We start from the raw sequence: 20,299 nt of genomic DNA on the forward strand, positions 1-20,299 counted from the left end.
GCATTTCATGTGGTTTATCACAGTAAGTCTATTTATTATAACCTCAAAATACACCAGATCGACATAACGTCCTAAAAAATGTCATGCCTTCCAGTAAGCTGGCCAACAGGCTATTATAAAGTAATCTGTCATATATATTAAATTCATGTCATAAACATAAAAGCACTGTGTTCAATTTTAGTCATCTAATGGTTGCCCCTCAGCTTACGTTATCCAAGTAAGTATAGCCTTTTGGGGAAGAATGTTGCCCACCCCTAGATTAACCTGACTGGCTGCAGCTGGGTCTAGTATTCAGGGGAGGCGGAGCTGGAACAGCCTGGGCGTGGCAAAACACTGCCTGCATCTTCCAGCATGACGAATTTAAGGATATTATGATAGGATCGATGCGCATTCAGCAGTCAGCTATGAATTTTGCTCTGCTTCCCGGCTAGCGATATGCCGTACGATACCTTCTACTGACATCAGGCGAATGCAGCATCTGTGATGACCGTGCACAGGGCGAACGAGCAGCGAGCGGAGAAGCAGGACCGAGCACACGGAAATCCAAAACACGTTAATGACAGTGTCACGGCACTGGGCTAAGAGTTTGGGGGAAACACCCCTTAAGACACCAACTACGCCACCCTGGGAAATAGTTCCTAAGCTAAATAAAACTCCAAAACGGCACTCAGGTCCGTTATACATGGCAGCAAGAGACGTGACTCCACTTACAATCTTTTATTAACAATCACAATAATAAAACACCATCCACACTACAAAATAAAACCTCAGGGCTGGTACACACAGGATAGGGAGGTAAAGCAGTCAGAAGATGGCATCCTGGAACAAAAGCATTACAATTCCCATGCACACGTACTACTGCCCTGCTGCTGCGCACAACACAAAACGCCACCACATCAAAGTTCCCTTCCTCCCTAGTGGCGTACCAACCCAAAACAGTCTTAAACACATTTAATAAAAACCCTCACCCTAGGCAATTAAACCTGGAAGAACCAGTTAACAGGGAATTACAATCCACCAATCCCCACATTCACAATACAGAAAAAGAGGCAAAGCAGCAGCAACTGTAGGGCAGGCAATCCAGACCGCAGCTGTAATAGAGCATATAACAATAAACAATAAATTCAACCAGCCACGGGTGTGACCTACAACAGCAAGGAAAGCCGCAGAACAGCCCACTGCATACAGTACCTTTAACCACAGCGAAGTCAGGTAACCAGAAGAACACCTTGCCAGCGTTAGGTCCCCAGCCAACCACTGCCACTTTTATAGGGTATGTTGCAGCCCCTTGGGTCCCAGAGAGTCTCGACAGGTGCTTAAGTTTTTCCCTTTATTTGAAGTCTCAGACAGCGACAACTCTATCCGTCTCGTCAGGCATTTTAGCACCGTGAAAACTGTTTTGAGACGTATACACAACATTTAACGATCTAATTCACGCAAATACAAACTTCAATAAACACAAACATAGCCATACATCTAATGCATAAATACAAATTACAATCATAAATATAAAAAACGTACCTTGCTGCGCTCCCCAAGGAATGCAAATATATTGATATAACAGTCCTTTTCTTTATACAAACAAAGTACAAATTAAGCCTCCAATACAAACAAGCAGCTTCCCTCATTTACGTCTTTAAACTGCCTTTAAAGAGACCTCCTTTTATGCAAACTACGGGATCACCCGCAGGACAAAATTCAAAAGCACAGGTACGCTCACATAAATTCACATACAACCATACTAAGCACATACAGAATAAAATATTCATACGTGAATTAGAAAATGAATTAAACATATATATATATAATTTTACCAAAGCAAAATAACAAGAAAGGAAAACACATACAGGGACACTCGCGGTCCGTTACAGGGTGCTACCTCTAACTACAATAATCACCCCGCAGATTTAAAGGCACAGCTACCCAAAATAGCCATTCTGCCACAACCGGACTGGGGAAACAAACTTGAACGCGGACTAAATACACAGGACTACTCAGAAATAACACGAAATCAGGAATTGACATGAGCTAATGAGGGGGCGTGGCCATGGAAGGATCGTACGAGCAGGTGCTATGTTCTATAACAAGTGCTATGTTCCAAAACCTGAGTGTAACACTTAGCTCAAACCTCACTTCTCTTTTAGCCTCTTTATCTCGTGTCAGCTGTCTCTCACCCAGGCGTTCTTGCAACAATATAAAAATACATTCCAAAAGCAGTTTATCTAAAAGCTAATTAAGAAAAATATACCCTCTCGTCAATTTTCTCTCACAAGACACAACAACACAGAGAGTGTTGACAATGAAAGCATACTGTGCTCCTTTGAGTCTCATGCTGTGCCTTTGCTTGTATAAAGCCTATGCATTTTCTCTTACTTCTGCATAGTTCTTCAGGATATGTGAAAGGCGAACAACTTTCATAACATTTGTTTTATCCCTTTTGTCATCCCACAGGTACTCTGGGGACAAAATCTTAGATGGTTTATTGTAAAGCAGGTACCAGTTTAGGTGGCTCTCTTCCTGCCAGGCTGCCTCTATTCCATTTGCTTTGTCTGCTTCTAGATTCTCATGACACCTTTTAACCAGTTTATAGACTTCCTCAACTCTGCCCCCAAACATGGCTCCAATGTAATAGAAGTCTCCCTCCCCAGGAGGAATATAGGCCGTAGACTCAGGACGCCGTTCATAAGTAAACTGGTCGCGACTCAAATCATAGAACCAAGGGTGTATTTGGCCAACTAGCCGATCCAGTGTCTCTGCACCCCAGCGAAAGTGGAATTTTGCATCGACATCCTGGCAGTAGATGTAATCTGCCTCTCGGTGAAGCTGCTCCTCAATGATGGTCTGGATCATCTGCATCCTCGAAGCAGAAATGTCCTGCCAGCGGTTTAACTTCGGCACCTGATGGACAAAGATTTTTCTTCCAGCAGCCAGATTCACTGATGGCACTTCTTGAGGCTGGTCAGTGAAAATGTGATAGTGCACTTTGAAATCAACCATAAAGTGCTTCTCTGCTGTTTCCAAGAAATCACGCAGAAACCTGATATACCTTCCAGAGACAGATACAGACACATCTAGATTAGTGGTCTGAGAGTTCATTTCTGTATTAATAGGTTTATATGCTTGCAAATTTTCTGCTCACTTTCCAATGGCAAACACAGTTGTAGCAATGGTCAGATTCTTTGGCTTGTATATGGCGTCAACTAAAACAGGGTCAAAAGTTTCTTCCCAGACAATTGGTGCCGACCAGGGGGTTACAGCCACCACATCGCAGCGCCTAGAAAACAGAAGGTGTGTGGAAAGTCAACATGCTCCTCTTGTCAACTGGAAACACAAAGAACAGGGTATATTCAAGTGGTTCTGCTACTGACTTCTTCCACAATTCAACTGTTTTATAATCTAATAATCTATTAATTTGGTTTGTGTCAACTCTGACAGTCATAAAAGCACAAAATGAGTTTCCCTTCTCCAAATGAAACATAAGGGCTAAAAAGATATTACTGTAGGTATTAACTGCAGCATTTGGTGTGCATCTTATTCAAGCTCCGATTAAGAAAAACTATAAAACTATGTTTAAAAAGCAGTTTTGTTTTAATACACTGACCTTTGTTCAATTTTGTCTTTCCATTGACCTTTACTTGAGTGAATCAGACTTTCAAACCTGGAATTTCCTAATTATTATTTTTATTTTACTGTGCAATAATTTGGCAGCTTGGCACTGTAATGCAGACATTCACCAAATGTCTTTTAATATGGAAAGAAAGACTCTTCCTTGTAAGTCAGGATTTCACATTTTTTCTGATCCACGGTTTTTCTTACCCCAATGTTATACCTGGTTGTTTGTAAAGTAACCTGAAAATACAGAATGATGTAATTACTTTTTTAAATTTCATATATGTTTGTTTTAGTGCTTGTTAATTTTGTTTTTAAATATTGGTTAACAACTCATCTGTCACGTACGGCGTGCATGCAAATGGGGAAGCAGGCAAGCGCAGTCGTGAAGTCCAATAAATGGGGATTTAATAGTCACAGACGGGCAGAACAGGACAGGATCAGGCACTACGCAAAACAACATCAATGCTAGAACTCGGGGAAACTAACCAAGACGTGGACTAAATACACAAGACAAGCTAAGGGTAACGAGCAACAGGTGAGAACAATCAGGCAGAAACAGGAGGTAACGAGGTGGGCATGGCACACACCAGGATTGGACGGAGCTGGACGTGACATCATCAGTGTTAGACTGAAAAGCAATCACATTTCAATGCTAAATAATACACTGAATAACACTCAAGTAAAAATGAACACTAAGCAAAAATTAATGGAAACATTTGTCCGATCTGCTATCTACTGTATAAGGAATAGAAGAGGTTTTTACATTTCCAGCAATTCCAGGGTATCACTAGATTATGTAGAGAATGCATTTTGGAAGTAGTTTTTCCGCATTAGCCATGAAAAAAGGTATAAATAATTGCTGCATGGTGTAAAGCGGTAATCTCACCCCTTTGGAGAGTCAAGGTCACAGTTCCTATCCCTGAAGAGGACCTTCCTCTGCCTGAAAGACAGAGGTGTATACTGTATGATCATGATGATGATGATAACGAGGACAGAAACACAAACCTTTTATAACGGACAAAAATCTATTTCTGTGCCTTTGTGTTTATATTCGGAGGATTTCTGAGCGGTGTGTTTAGTGACAGTGTTAATGCATGATTAACTCAATGTGCAATGGAATTAAATGTTTAAACACTTACACTGGACAGAGCGGTATGTTTCCATCAGAATTGACATGGGACAGGGAAATGGACCAGCTGAGGAATAAAATAAATTAATCTTAACTAAGAGGGTTGTATTGTTTAAAAAAAGACAATTTAAGACTTTCATGGATCTGCATTAAGGAAAACATCTTGCTATATAGCAGAGCTTTTGTTCTTACCTCTTATCGTTAAATAAGAAAACAAGGAGGGCAACCCTTTAGGGTATGAAATAAGCATTATTACATGAAGTTAACAACAACAACAAAATATATATATATATATATATATATATATATATATATATATATATATAAGTGCTGTCAAACAATTAGAATTTTTAATCAGATTAATCACAGGGTTGCTGTGGATTAATTTCGATTAATCACGATTAAATATCATTCATATTTAATCTACATTAATCACATTTCATTTTGCATGAGCAAACAGACTCAAGTAAAAAGGAAATATATATGCACTTAACGAGTTTATTGAACATCTTGAACATGAGTCGGATGCATTCCATCTGCCACAGAAGTGCAATACCATGGACCCATATCAAAAAGCAAGATTTTCTGGTCAGCCAGATTTAAGGTACCTCAGTTTAAATGGTCTTTATCTTCGTTCACTTACAATTAGCCCAAACTACCGGAAATCCGACAAATAGTCCGACTAATTATGAAATCCAATTCTAGCCTGGTTAATTGCCATTGTTAGCAATATCAGTTGATAACACATTACGCGCAGTGCTTTACGTCGTATAAAACTCCGTAGCAACACGTCCACAGATACAGTAAGTTGGACGGTATAGTGTGTGCGACCGATTTAATGAGCCACAAATGAGAAGTAGTGCTTCTGTTGCAACTTATCACCATCATTCGAAATATTGTTAAAGTTGAACCATCATAAAGTGAGGAGCATCTGTGTGTGTGTGTGTGTGTATATATATATATATATATATATGTGTGTGTGTGTGTGTGTGCGTGCCAAATAGAAAATACTTCATCATCATCATACGTTGTGAGTGAGAGGCAGGCGGCACTAAAATGTCTTCTTGTGTTTAACTGTCAATATTACCTGCATTATTATTGGTGATGCAATATATCAGGCATCTGCACAATATATCGGGCATTTGCATTGCAAATATATACATATGTGTGCATGTGTGTATACACACACACATACACACATTTATGGCAGGTTTCATTTGAAATATATCCGCTGCCATTATATAGGGCTTCTACGCTTCCTATTCATTTCTGAAAGTTGCATCCATCACAAAATGTTTACAGAATTCATTTTGCAGGCTTCTTCTACAAATTTTTTTTAACTTCTCTATTTTTGATCACATTCCTTCTTCAAATTTCTCATTTAAACAATTTATTTTGTGATGTGGCATAGCTTTACCTGAAGAAATACAAAATACATCTCTTTTATTCGTTAGAATAACTGAATTCGGATAAGCTGTGACTGTATATGACAAAAACGTGTTTTATTCTCTAATTTTGATTACCACTGATATATATATATATATATATATATATATATATATATATATATATATATAAAGGAAATAAAGTTTCTAATACATTCATCGCATTTTATGCAGGTGTATATATGCATTATATAATAAAAGCATCTGTTTATTGACTGTTGCATGGGTTATATTAAATAAGTAATTTTCACAACCATCTAAACTCAACATGACATTAAAATGTAGTTTACTCACCCAAGTATAGTTATTCCTACAAAAATCAATAGACTCTGTCGTCGAATAAAGGAACAAAACCACATGATTGTTCAAAATATTGAAGTTTATAAAAATGCATCTAAATGAATGTTACTCTAAAAGGGTGTCGTAGAAATTCATGACACTTTAGTCGGTGCTTTGAAATATGACGTCATTTATTACTGAGCTCAAGGGAACAACCACTTTGATGGTTGTTCTCTGTGGTAAAGTTCCAAAGACTTCCTGGTCAACATACACGTAACTTTATAAGGGTACATTCACAGTTTGCACCGCCTTCTCTGAACCAGAACAAACTACGGTGTGATCTCTGTAGGAAAAGGTGGCCTTTGTTTTCAGGGGGGGGGGGGGGGGTTGTGCCTGTGTTGTGGTTAAGTTAGGGAGGTAGTAGTAGGTTTGTGCTCTTTTCTTTCTCTGTTGTTTTGGCCACATCCTTTTTCTGATGTCTATGGGTCAAATAAATAATGAGACACTTTAAGCTGTGTGTTGAGGTCATCTTTTGGGTCTGGATGTCATGTTTCCAGGTTTATGTGTGGCCCTTTTGAGCCAAGGTCGTAACACACATATGCCTTATGCAGTTTGCATCTTGCAAGCATGTAAACGTCACGTGATCAGCATGCTGCAGGCATGGGGCACATGAGGAGGCGTCTAGGCTTTTGCATGGCCTCTGTCTGTGTGGTGTTCCTGCCATGTCTGCTACATGCGCTCGATGCTCACGCCTTTGTCCCCCAGTCTGCATTTCTTGTCAATTCTAACAAGTGCTATGTTCCAAAACCCGAGTGTAACACTTAGCTCAAGCCTCACTTCTCTTTTAGCCTCTTTATCTCGTGTCTGCTGTCTGTCACCCAGGCGTTTTTGCAACAATATAAAAATACATTCAAAAGCAGTTTATCTAAAAGCTAGTTAAGAAAAATATACCCTCTTCAATTTTCTCTCACAAGGGTAACTTTTTAAATGAAATAGATTCACAGCCTTGCCCACACAGCTTCATTAGCCTGGATGCAAATTCTGACGTTTAGAGTACTTGTGCAAAGCTACATCAAACATCCTGACCACACCTAAAAAATATGAATGATGAAACAGGCAATGGGTGGTACAGCACTGGTTCTATATTAGAATTGGATGTGTGGAGTATGCCATAAATAGGATGAAAATGCAGTGGATTTAAAGCTTGGTTATTCTGATGAGGAGGTAAGGAGTATGCACTGATACAGTGTGTTGCCACACCCACCACATGACAAACCACCTCAGGGATGAGAACCTGAGTGCAACCATGTGGTAAGTGATACCTCAGCCCCACACTAGTCCAATCCTACCACCAACCCCCAAGTTAGTTCTTGTAAGTTGGAGGACCTCTTTATAGGTCTGGATGTAGATTAACATCATACCCAGGACAAAGCAATTGCAGGTTTGCCTTGCTCAAGGGCCTAATGGAGTAGAATTACTCTGGGCATTCATGGGATTTGAACCAGCAACCTTCCAGTTACTGGCACAGATCCCTAGCCTCAGAACCACCACTCCACTGCACTGGATTTAATGGAAGGAAGATACTGGGCATCCAGCTCCTAACTTCAGACAACTATTTCTCAATCTTTGACAGCTGAGGCAGCTCGTCGTATGTACAGCTGTGTGTCGTCTGCATAACGATGAAAACTCCCAGTATGTTTCCGAAATAATATCACTAAGGGGCAGCATGTATATATGTATAGCAGCGTTTGGCTCAGTGGGCTAGGCCTGTGTGCTTGTAATCACAAGGTCGCCGGTTCAAACCCAGTCTCAGCATGTCTGCGGCTCCTTGAGCAAGGCCCTTAACCCCCAGCTTTCCAGCAGGTGGCTGCCCTTCGCATAAAAAGAATTTCCCCATGAGGGACAATAAAGGATAAATTATTATTATATGGTAAACAGTATTGGGCCCAGAACAGAACCTTGCAGGACACCATACCTCAGTCTGATGGATTCAGAGGATTCGTTGTTCTCTTGGACACACTGCTGATGGTTCTTGTAAGTTGGAGGACCTCTGAACGGAACCTGGCAGTGACTGCCCTTTAACACCAATCAAAGACTCTAGCCTTGCCAATAAAGTATCTTAGTCAACAGTATCAAACGCTATGCTTAGGTCCAGTAGAACCAATAGGGATACAGAACCATCATCAGCACCATAAGCAAGTCAATAATGGACTCCCACTAGTGCAGTTTCAGTGCTGTGATTTGGCCTAAACCCTGACTGGAACATGTCATTAATGTTGTTCTTTTAAAAGAACAGAGATTGCAACTATTTCCTAAGATTCTGAAAATAAATGGAAGGTTATAATACATGGAAGATTATAATAGGTCCTTAATTAGCTAATTAGTGGGAACCAGGTTTGGTTTCTTAAGGACAGGTCTGACAACAGCAACCTTCAGTGAATTTGGGACATACCTCAAGTTACACACATTTACATTGCTAATTTCAACAGAGGATTCCAGGTGTTCATGTCCAACCCAAGATACTAGGAAGAAGACGAGGACAGAATCTGTGGAGGAAGCCATTTTCAAGCAGTTACAAATATGATTCATGAAACTCAGGACAACCTCCACCATTGAAATCCAAAGTAAGGTGTGAAATTCACCAAGTAATTTAGTGGAGCAGAAAATGTACCTGAAGAAGACTCCTGCATGAATATAATTTCTTGTAGTTATGTAGTTACAAAAATGCCCTATCGTAATCCAGCCTGTGTATCCCTCACGGAAGATCTCGATGGACCCAGTGGACCAGAATAGTCTTCAGCACCTATCAGAAGCCCTGTGGAAGCAGGGAGCCCTTCTTGGACAGCACCAAAGTGAACTGATGGTGATTCAGATGTTGCTGGAATAATTTCATTCTGGACTGTCAGAGCTCACTTCATAGATGTAGCAACTGCTTTCCAACCGCTCCATGTTACCATCGTCTCTGCTGTTACGTCCGTATGCGTGTGTGTGGGTATATGTATCCATTCTTTTTCTCCTTTAGATCCCATTCCGCCAAACTGGCGATTCTGGTTCCACATTTTCCATCTCTCACCACGAAAACCGTGCCAAAACTGAATGGACTGGTTGTCATCACCTCGTTCCTGTTTCCCGCCTCTCCAGCCCCGGATTATAAAAGACGCCTGAACACCCCCTGTGACAGCTTTTGCTCGTGCTTTGTCTTTGCTTTGCCTTTGCTTATTGCATTTTCTGACGTACTGTTACGACCTGTCTTTGGCTTTCGACTTTCATGCTTTTGGTTTTCGATTTGGTTTTGGTTATTTGGCTTATGTATTTGTTTACCCATGTTTTGACTACTGTCTGGTTATCGACTATTCTTAGGATTACGGATTGGACTTGGTTGCCTGGTGTAAATACTGTATATATATATATATATATATATATATATATATATATATATATATATATATATCTGTGTGTATGGGTGTAAGGGTTGTAGGGAGTGACTGCCATTTGTTTTCTGCGTGTACGACGTTTTGTCCCTGTTTTGTGGTTAAAGAGGGTTAGGATAGCGTTTGTCTTTTGTTTCATTTTTCTTTCAGGTTAGGGAAGTTTTGTCGGTACACGGGTTTTATTTATTGTTTTGGCCGGTGTCACTCCTGAAGTTCACATTTCCCCAAATACACATATTTTCTTTTACCATCAACGCCTTGGGTGTTAATTTATCCCCGACCTCCTTATACTCTACCTCCCAACTCCCTATTCCCGGTTTCCCGAACCTTACCACTGTTTACGCCCCGTCCCTAGACCGGGACGTAACACTGCGACGCAAGCAAGCTGCATTTAAACCGACCAGGCCAGTACAGCGGGGATCCAGGTAGTTGTCTTCTTGTCCCAGTGTTCGACGGTGTTCTAGCTGCAACCTTCCGCGTTTCTCACCAAGCGCTCTAAATTCGGTTACATGATAACATTACTCACCAGGGAATGGGGAACAGCAGCTTGGGACTGCAGTCGCACATTTTTCCAATTCACGCATTTTTCAGAAGACATGAAAGATGTGTTTGACCGCACTAAGTCAAGAAGAGAGGCGGCGTGAGAGTTATTGCAACTATGTCAGGGAAATCGATCTGTCTCTGATTTTGCCATACAGTTCAGGATTCTGGCAGTGTCCTGTGGATGGAGTCCCACTGCACTCTTTGATGCTTTCTATAGTGGTGAACCCTTTGTGAGAGCCGTTTCCTGGGGTATCGAGGAGGCGGTCCAGGTGGTACAGCAGTTTCTGCACCCTCCGGCTGGGATTCCTCCAAACCGTCTCTGTCCCGAAATTCTTCTGCTCTTGAATGATTCAATGGAGGAACTCCTCTCTCCTAGCCTGTGACCCAGGGGTGCATAGGACAAGGGCCCCTCTAGCACATCTTCCAGATTTCATCCCCAGTCTAATAGCCAGATGGAGTGTTCTAACCAGTATCTGGAGAAAAAGTTACGATGTCTGGCCTTACACTCCATTGGTGCAACAGTTCATGCAACGCTGTCATTGTACCTGGAACCATGCACGTTCCTCGTTGCTTCAGGCCCAGTCCCAGATGGAGCAGTATGCATGATGTCATAAGCAGAGTCCTTGTGGTCAAGAGCCAATGCCAGAAGCTATAAGCAAATAGCAGGGAATAACCCAGGATGTTGCACCAACTCATCGCATGGCACACACTCCATTCACACACAGACAATTTGACAGCTCCAATTAACCTCAGCATGTTTTTGGACTGTGCTGGGGGAAGCCAGAGTACCTGGAGGAAACCCCACGATGACATGGAGAGAACATAAAAACTGTCTGCTGGTCTGTTTGCTAATCATTGGCCCATCATGCCACCTCTGCATGTTCATATGTGTAACACCAGTGGGATTTGAATATCCCAGCATACTTGAGAGTACTTGTCAATAGCCCCAGTGTGTAGTTGTTGTGTAGATACTGTACTTGTTGTGCTGTGTACCCGGCTGTCGCGTGTACCCTTACGTGTGTTTGTTCTTGGTCCTTGCCAGATTCTGACGTGTCTTAGTCAGTGTGTCACCCACTGTGTGTGTGCCTCACTGTCCTTAGTGGAACCTCCCCGTCCTTCTCTGCCATTCAGAGTCGCTGTATTGTTTCTTGAGTGTGGTCCTTTTCAGGACTACATTAAAAGAACTTTCCGCTGTTCCTCGTATGACCAAGGCTCACTCAATGCAAGTGGGGTTCAACAGTTAATTTTTTTGTGAATCCAATGAAAAATGGCTAAATGCTGTAAATATATACAATGTAGAGGTTGAGGATTAAACATAGTGTTCTAATAACAACAATTGTCATTTGAAGATTGTGCTTAACCAACTGAGCAATGAGCCACTTGCAATTCCACAAGTAAGTTAGGAAAAGGCAAATCCTTTGTGTGACAATGGAGTGGAAAAATGGGAAACATGCAGAATAAATATTTGAAATGTGAAAAAGATTGTTCACATTTAAGGTTAATTGGAGCCAGAAATGTCATATCAAACTAGCAATTCACCAGAGAAAATTGCCCTGGCCTTTTGTTGAGAAATGTCTGCAATCACCACATGGGGTCTAATATAGCCAGCTGGTTGTTTAATGTGTTACGGGCAGGTGGTTTTTCCAAACGGTCTGATGTATAATCTGCCATTGTTCAAGCAGGCCTTGTGACCCTCTGTTCACTTTCACTTCACATTTTTGACTTTCTGGACAGTAATAACAGCCTCCCATCATCACCCAGGCTTTGTCAGCATGAGTGACTGTTTGACATGGGCAACGGGAGGCTTGTTTCTGCCAAGTCTAAATTCCATGTGAATTAGAATGCTAGCATGTGTTCAGAGTTTTTATTTACTTGCAGTATAGTATGTATGAAAGTTCCTCTTACACTACACTTTTATCTTGAAATAGACACATTATGTAAGTACTTCACGAAAACGTGGAATAAAGGCAAATAAAACAATTTATTTTAAATGGCTGATGATTATAGTAAGAAACAAATGACCCTATCATGCTGAGTAAATGCCTAGAAAGAATAATCCCTGGTCCTTTACAAACCTGTTCAAGCACAGGATCACTCAGCCAGTGAACTGGTCAATTAATCTAGCCTAATGAGGTAGGGGATTTCCTTTGCATAAAGTTTGTTACAGCTGCCCAGAGGAGGTACAATAAAATGACCTTCCAATTAAAACACGTCCCTCCATCACTCCAGGTGGCAAATTGGCATGACCTAGTCTATAGGAAAAATACTCAAATATGTAGATTTTAAAACCCAGAATAATAGATTGCTTTTTTAGAATTTAATAGCTCCTAATTTCTGACCCATTGTGTGATTCTCTCTGAGCTTCTCAGAATTTCTGAATTTCTTAAAAATATAAGACAAAAGATAATTTACAATGAGTAGGAGACCTTTCTTAAAGAAAATGGGAGATCTACAGGTGTTATACCATATTCAAGAAGTATTTCTTTCAGACATTTTTGTGATATTCAAAAGAATTCTGAATAATGAAAACAATTTCTGCACAGTGTCATCAGTCACAATTGCTGTTCCAGTTAGACCACATGGATTCAATACATTTTATAAGAAAGAGATGCTCTGAACTACAAACAAGGAGAGGAATTATCTATGCAAAATACAATTTCTGTCTGCTCAACAAGCTGTGAAGATAAATATGCAGCATACTAGTCTTTCGTGTAGGATGCTGTTTTAGAATATTGGCACACCTCTTTCTGCTGCTTCTAGGCATACTTGGTCTCTGTGCTCTACTTTGAAAAAGAAGCAGAGTGGATTAGCAATGAGCACAACAGCAATGAGCAAAATAGCAATATTAGCAATGAGCTAATATTTAGCGGGAGAACATTTTAAAACAAATTTGAGGAAGCGCTTCTTTACACAGCGTGTAGTTACTGTAGAATATGGAATAGTCTTCCTGCTAGTGTAGCGGTAGCTAAAAGCCTGGGTTCCTTTAAATCAGAGCTAGATAAGATTTTAACAACTCTGAGCTATTAGTTAAGTTCTCCCCAAACGAGCTTGATGGGCTGAATGGCCTCCTCTCGTTTGTAAATTTCTTATGTTCTTATCAGCACAACAGCAACATTAGCAATGAGCACAACAGCAACCTTGCTAAGACTTCTGGCTTCAAATCAGTCCAGCTCTGCTTTTACTTATATTAGTACAGGGCTGAAAAGTTGAATAACTGTGTTTTTTTGCTTGTGCAGTTTCAAAGAGACTGTGGTTTGACTGCACGTATTGAGGTGAAAATGCATCGTCAGTCTATTTCTGGAAAAAGTTGCAAGGCTTGATAATTCATCCATCACTGATTTTAAAATCAAAGTTGAGGCCAAATCGAGGCTCTGAACGACAAGTGCTCAGGTCTATACATCTTGAACTTGCTCCTGTGTATACAATAAGATTCTACGGGGGAATTCTTTGGCATGTAGCAGTGAGGTACAAAAAGCACACAAATACAAACATTTAGTGCAGGACAAAGACAGTATACACAGTGCAAGCAGTACATAGTGCACAAACAGAATAGAACACAAACAGGATATTGTGCAGAAATAAGTAGATGGTGTATGTATGTGCATTTAGATGCAGCCATGAGTACAAAGGAAGGCACTGACTGCATGCCAGCCACGCTGCTCTGAACACACCTAACTGTACAACTATGAGACAATATCTAAAAAACCCTGACCAATTTGTATCCTTTCCACTTTTTAGCATTTGGGACTTAAGAGTTCTGCGACGGGCTGGGTGGGGCGCCTGGGGTTATTCCTGGCATTGCTTCTTTGATAGGCTTTAGATCCCCCAGCACAGGACCAGCGGGTATAGAAAGTGTATGGATGGATGGATGGATGTAATCAAGAATTTACAATGAAGGTATCTCTGTGCCACAAACATCAGTCAATGCCACTTTACAACAATAAACTCATAATGAGGTTGGAGTGGTGAAGTCTGGTTCACAAGTAGCTGGCAGCCACATAAAAAGAAGGGCAGTAACGTTAGAAAGCTCACATGGATTTAACTGAATTCAGATACTAAAAATGCATTATTCTCTAGTTGTGTGCAAAACAATCAATATGAAAAATATTCTCTTATTTAACATTTGGCAATGTTTCAATGTGTCTACAGTATGTTTAATAGATAATGTCTATAACTACATTTCAAACTCCTAATAAAGAATAAAATTAAAATGTAAAACATTTGGTAATGAATGGAAGGACATGGGGCAGGGGGCTGACACAATGGCCATTTCCATTACATTGCTACTATAGCAAATTTTTATTTAAGTTGTGTCATTAATACGTTATATTCAGAAGGTAGGGTAGTATTGTACATTTAGCAGGGTACAATACCTTTCTCCCGTGTACATACACTCAGTATAGCTACAATGGATCAGTTCTATGTTACATTTCCTCATTTCACTTGTGTATCAGATGAATCTTTGAAGTAGATATGGGTAAGATTAGATGTTCAGCTTATTGTGTTGGCGTTGCAGAGAGCAGTTCCTCTAGTGACTTTGCGCCTTTCGCTGTGGCTGCTGGGCCCTGGGGGGTGAAATGGAAAACATGCCACTGATGTTCAATGAATCTGAAAGGTCATGTCATGTTCTCTGGCAATTGACTCAATGGCTTTGGAGTGTGGAACATAAGGCTGGGCTATTTCCCCCTGGCGCATTAGCAGGGAAATGTGGCTCCGAGTTGTTTTCACATTAACCTTATTACCAAACTCCAGTGATGGGCCTGCAGCACCGCTTTCCATGTCGTCCTACTTTACCCCTGACTCTCCGAAATATATATTAGACATTCAGTTGGAGCCACAGCCAGGCAAATCAAACATACCATTTTGTACACTTTATACCTTAAATGCCCTTAGATGCTTCTGTGTTTTGCAAGCAACTAGGATGCACCTGAAGCCTCTTACACACTCACCGGAGTGTAATTTAACAGATTTACAATGTCGTTTTAACATCTCTTCCTTCATTCCTCTTGTGACACCTCCAATCCCATAACCTCCAAAAGTTAAAGAACACACTCTGTCATGCCTAAACACTGATCCGCTGGACAGAGCTGTCAGCTTCCAGCTGTTGTTTTCCACATCCCCTACTTATATTATATTATATTTTGCCATTTAGTTAGATTTTTTGATTAGTATGATAGTCTAAAAATCACATTAATGACCACCTGATGGATTTTTAATGTAAGCTGTAACAGTGTAAGAATCTTGAAACAATATATGATATTTTGCAAAAATAACAATATATTTACAAATATTCATTTGATTCAAAATTACACTTCACACTGTCAATGTAGACTTCCTGCCCCATCAGCTTTCATGGCGTGCCCCTCATTTAATCGCCACTAATGTAGAAAAAAATAAAGAACTGCTTTTAGTCGAGATATAAATGAAATGTAAAGCATTCGGGGGCAGTCTGCTGTCACGGCAATCCAATTCCTTTCCTCTGATACAAAGGGCAGAACTAACAGATCACTAAATTATTTTATTATTATTGTCGTAATTATTAGTCAGCTTTCCCCATATAACCAACACTGATGCCACACAGTGCAGGCTGCATGGAATCTAAACAGGAATGAATGTGCCTTACGTTACCCAAAGAGAAATTACTGGGGTGGCCAAACAAAAAAGAAAAAGAATATCTGTCTGAAGATGTTTCCAGTAGTCATACTGATAAAGTGATAGAACTGAGCCTTATGACCCTTGTCAAGAGGAAAATTAGCAACAGGGAGTGCTAGCTCAGTCATTGTGCTAGGCAGGGGCATCGTCACAGACAAGGCGGCCCAATGTCTTTGCCATTGTGGCTTGTGAGCTTCATGAGAGTGGGCCTAAAAAACCATGGTTTCAAAAGGAGAGCCATGCTAACACTAGGGGTCACTGTCGTTCTACACACTGGAGCCAATACAGCTCAAACAATAGTATACAATCCTGCACTGTCCTTACCCCAATCTGTGTTCTGAAAAAAGCAAACTGTGTCATTATACCATTATAGATATATAATTCAATTTATACATATATAATTGTACCATTAATTATTATTATTTTTTTAATGTTTATAGACTGTTATTTAGTACTGAATTTAATAGCAGAGAGAAGAAAATTGAAGCAAAGTACCATGGCCTACATAGTAAAGGAATAATAAAAACATGGAAGAAAGAGAAAAAGTTATAAAATTAAAGCATATCTGACATCATTTATTGTCCTTAGGGGTTTTCGTATTTACCAGTATTTTTTAAACTCAAAACAAAAGGCTTCTAAGTACAGAAGAAAACACAATAAACAAGTAATAGAAGCTTCACTCTTAACCAACAAATGTTACTTCAATGGCCATTCACAGTCCCTCCAGTCACTCTGCTTACCTGCTCTTTGCTGTTAAACCATTTGCAACCAGATTAATTACGGTAGAGTCTTTCCTTTAGCCCTTTCTAGTCGCTAAGTGGTCTGGCAAAATGTTGGTGTTACTTGAGGGTCTGGTAATTATCTAATTGTTTGAGCAATGTCTGCCTTTGATTTATGATGCTATATCACTGGCCGACCCGATTCCTAATGAGGTCCCCTCACTTGTGAAAATCTGAACCTGAATTAGGCTGGCAGCAGACCCAATTAATCCTTAGTGAAGCTTGGTCCCTCATTGAGATTAAGATTGTGCATTAAAAATAGCTGTCATCCTAACTTCTACATTATCATAATAATGCAATCCATTTTTCAGATAAGCAATGTTTCTTCTACCCCTTTCAATAATAAAACACGTAAGATTTTCAAACACTTACATTTTACATTTGGTAAGCAGATGCTTTTACGCAAAGTGGCTTGAGGGTCCCTTTGATCCATTTCATACTGCACAATAAGTACAACGGTAATACAGGTTAATGCTTTTTACAACAATAATTTGCTTCCTAAGATTTGCTCTGTATACCATTTCACATGCATGGTTCCTAAAGCATTAGACAAACTGCAGTATGTATGCATATTTATTCATTTAGCCTGGGATTCAGGCTGCATCTGCTTCCCAATGCTCAGTTTCTGTCTGATCACTTTTCGGCCCCCAGGTTTTGGTGAAGCAGCAGGAAGCAACAAGACGATCCTCTCCATAAATCCCCGCAACTCCCCATTACCTACCACAGGCCGCAAAGTCAAAGAACTGGGCATTAAGTAGAGCGAGTTGCGTGGCACAAGGACAAAGCTGACAGAAAACATAAGGCCCTTTCTGTGTGCTGGACAGCAGGAGGCCAGAAACATTCCCTTTGAAGGATAGACTGGGTGGAAACACATCCACTATACAGATGAGCCCCTCAAATTAGTGCCTAGCAGAATGAGAGCCGCGGTGGCGGCTAAGGAGGAGATGCGCCTGCCACTATTTGAGAAGCTCAGGCATTCATCAAATTAATTACAGGTGCAGCAACAGTGTCTGATACCTCTTCATTTAGTGTCCTGTAAATGAGGCCTCGGACTGGGCCTGACAGGCACCTAATACAACTGGAGCTTATCCACACATAATTAATTGAAAACTCTACCAGTTTGACAAATTGGAATGATGAATCTATCTTCTATGAATAGCTTAAGAAAAAAAATGCATAATCAGTCAAAAAAGTAGATCTTTCTCTGGCTTTCTACCACAGTGAGATCCATTATGGCAAGCAAACAGGCCTTTGTGTTCCTCCTCTTGGCTCAATTGATAACAATTGTTCTTACATTTAATAGAGTGGTCAAGGTGGATCTGTACTTTTGTAGAGAAATGAAGAAGGAAGGTCGTAAATCACAACACAGTCTTCTTTGCCTTGGAGGTTAGACACTGCGCCTAATTACTGCAAAATTTTAACAATATGTTCAATTATTAACTGATAGTGCATAAAGCCTTGACAGAATGCTCCACATAAAACAATCATTCAGTGTTCTCTTTAAACACTATACTGTATATACATAATTCCTACACTGCATATTTGCCCAGCAGCCTCAGAAAACGTAACTGGAAAAATAAGCTAAATAACATTTTCATTCTAAATGCCTGGAATAAAAACAAACAAGTATGTATTCTGTGCCTATGTTTCATGTAAAGGTGCACTTTAGATAAGTAGCCTTGCTAAGTTATTTTCACACAGAACACTGTGCATCAGATGATTAATTACACAGTCATTGTACATTGTCTTAAGTTATAATAATGATGGATTTCCCAGGGGATATAGGTTGACCTCTTATTAGCTTCATTTACTGAAATTCAATATAACAATTTAGATATAGTACAGCCCAGCCTCATGGCTCTCCTTTGATAGAAAATGTAGATTGTCCTTAAGATTGCATTAGTCTGTCATTTGACAGTTCTACTTAAAGCACATTACTTCACAGATTCTGTACTTAAAAATATATACATTGAATAAGCTGACATATCTCTATGTCATTTCTTGCCTTTCATTTTAATGCAATGGATGGTTTGCAGCCTATTCGTATCTCTTACACTTGTTATGAAATAAAAATCGGGTAATACTATGTGAGAATAATTTGAACAATAAATTACACTCAGACCATAGAATTTCTCACTTTAGAGAAAAGGAAATTCATGCTACTTTTCAGTTGACACTTCAAGGAAAAAAGGTGAACTTGTGTTGTTCATTTGTAATTTCTTGAATAACAGGCTAATGGTGATGAAAAGGCCTTTCAGACCACAATGAATCAAAGATCGTCTTGGGACTGACTACTATCCTTTGTTGAAACATGTCAGGCAGCCCATCATGTTTGCTGTGCATTTGATTTACGAGTTTCCAAATGAATTTCCCGGACCTGTCCCCATCGGGTGACATGGGGTTCATAGTTCATGCACGGATCATGCACGACCTGCGTGCCCGGCCAGTTCTGGACATGATTGTGCACGACCGGGCCCCATAGCCTTGTCAGGAGCGATCAGCCATGGCCCCTGGCGAGTAAGAAAGACCACTAGGTGGCCATGGGACATAATTGAAGGTGTTGTGTGACTGGTCCGTATTCTACATCAGAGATGAGACAGCAGTGTGTTGTGACATTTCAGTTTTAGAGCAGATTAGATCTGAACATTAATTTAAAAATGGGTAAAAGAACAAAATCCCTTCATATCTTTTGCTTGTAGAATATCTGGCTTGGTAGGATTATATTTAAAAAGGAACCGCTGAATGGAATGTGCATGTGCCAGTGTCCATGTGTGCTAACAACAGGAAGGTGGTCTGTGTGAAGGGCGTACTATCCTGGTCCATGGTAAGTAGTCATCCTTAATAGGTGAAGATCTTCCTGTGAAATATGGGTGTGCCAAACTGGTATGTAATATTACTTTCATCCCGTGGGAATAGGTAGGTTGTGTATGTGTGTGTGTGTGTGGAGGGGGATTGCTAGGGACTTATTTTAGGTCAGAGAGATATAGCTGGACCAGGAGGCTACATAAAATCTCAGAGGGAAGGAATGATGAACCCCAGTGAAACTCAACAGAATGTTGTGTCCTGAGTGCTCTAAGAAATGCCTGTGTGCACTTCTTTACCTGCCCTAGGCATAAACTACACACTATCCATACATACATTCAGTAGGAAACTGCTGACGCTGTGTCTGAGTGAGGGGACCCTTCCCGGTTGCATGGGTTCAGCACTGACACTAGGGGGAGGAGAGGAGACGTGAACCAGGAGCCGAGTCACCAGGAAGCAAGGTAGGCTGGACCTTCCCAAGGCAGCTTATCCAGGCAGATGGATAATTGGAGATATTCCTCCTTTCGGTCTGGAGGCCAGGAAGTATGTGGTACACAGTTGGAAGTAGTAGTTCACTCAAACCACTGGAAGCAGTGCGGATCTGGAAATAAACGGTGGCCTCAGATG

The 20,299-nt window shown here is 40.4% G+C and overlaps 1 protein-coding gene and 1 long non-coding RNA gene across 2 annotated transcripts; both read right to left on the bottom strand.

Moving 5' to 3' along the window:
- Positions 1 to 702: 702 nt before the first annotated feature.
- Positions 703 to 1,864, bottom strand: LOC111846799 (uncharacterized). The gene is made up of 2 exons (XR_011982268.1): positions 1,192 to 1,864; positions 703 to 1,091 (listed from the first exon to the last, which is right to left on the bottom strand). It is a non-coding gene; the product is annotated as an uncharacterized lncRNA (long non-coding RNA).
- A 171-nt stretch (positions 1,865 to 2,035) lies between these two features.
- Positions 2,036 to 10,463, bottom strand: LOC111846766 (globoside alpha-1,3-N-acetylgalactosaminyltransferase 1-like). The gene is made up of 6 exons (XM_072698710.1): positions 10,423 to 10,463; positions 4,752 to 4,808; positions 4,499 to 4,552; positions 3,817 to 3,849; positions 3,140 to 3,274; positions 2,036 to 3,046 (listed from the first exon to the last, which is right to left on the bottom strand). Exons 1-6 carry the CDS (start codon positions 10,461 to 10,463, stop codon positions 2,356 to 2,358), a joined length of 1,011 nt encoding a protein of 336 aa, XP_072554811.1. The 3' UTR covers positions 2,036 to 2,355.
- Positions 10,464 to 20,299: the final 9,836 nt, after the last annotated feature.

Source organism: Paramormyrops kingsleyae, chromosome 13 (assembly GCF_048594095.1).
Source record: "Paramormyrops kingsleyae isolate MSU_618 chromosome 13, PKINGS_0.4, whole genome shotgun sequence".
Lineage (NCBI taxonomy): Eukaryota > Metazoa > Chordata > Actinopteri > Osteoglossiformes > Mormyridae > Paramormyrops > Paramormyrops kingsleyae.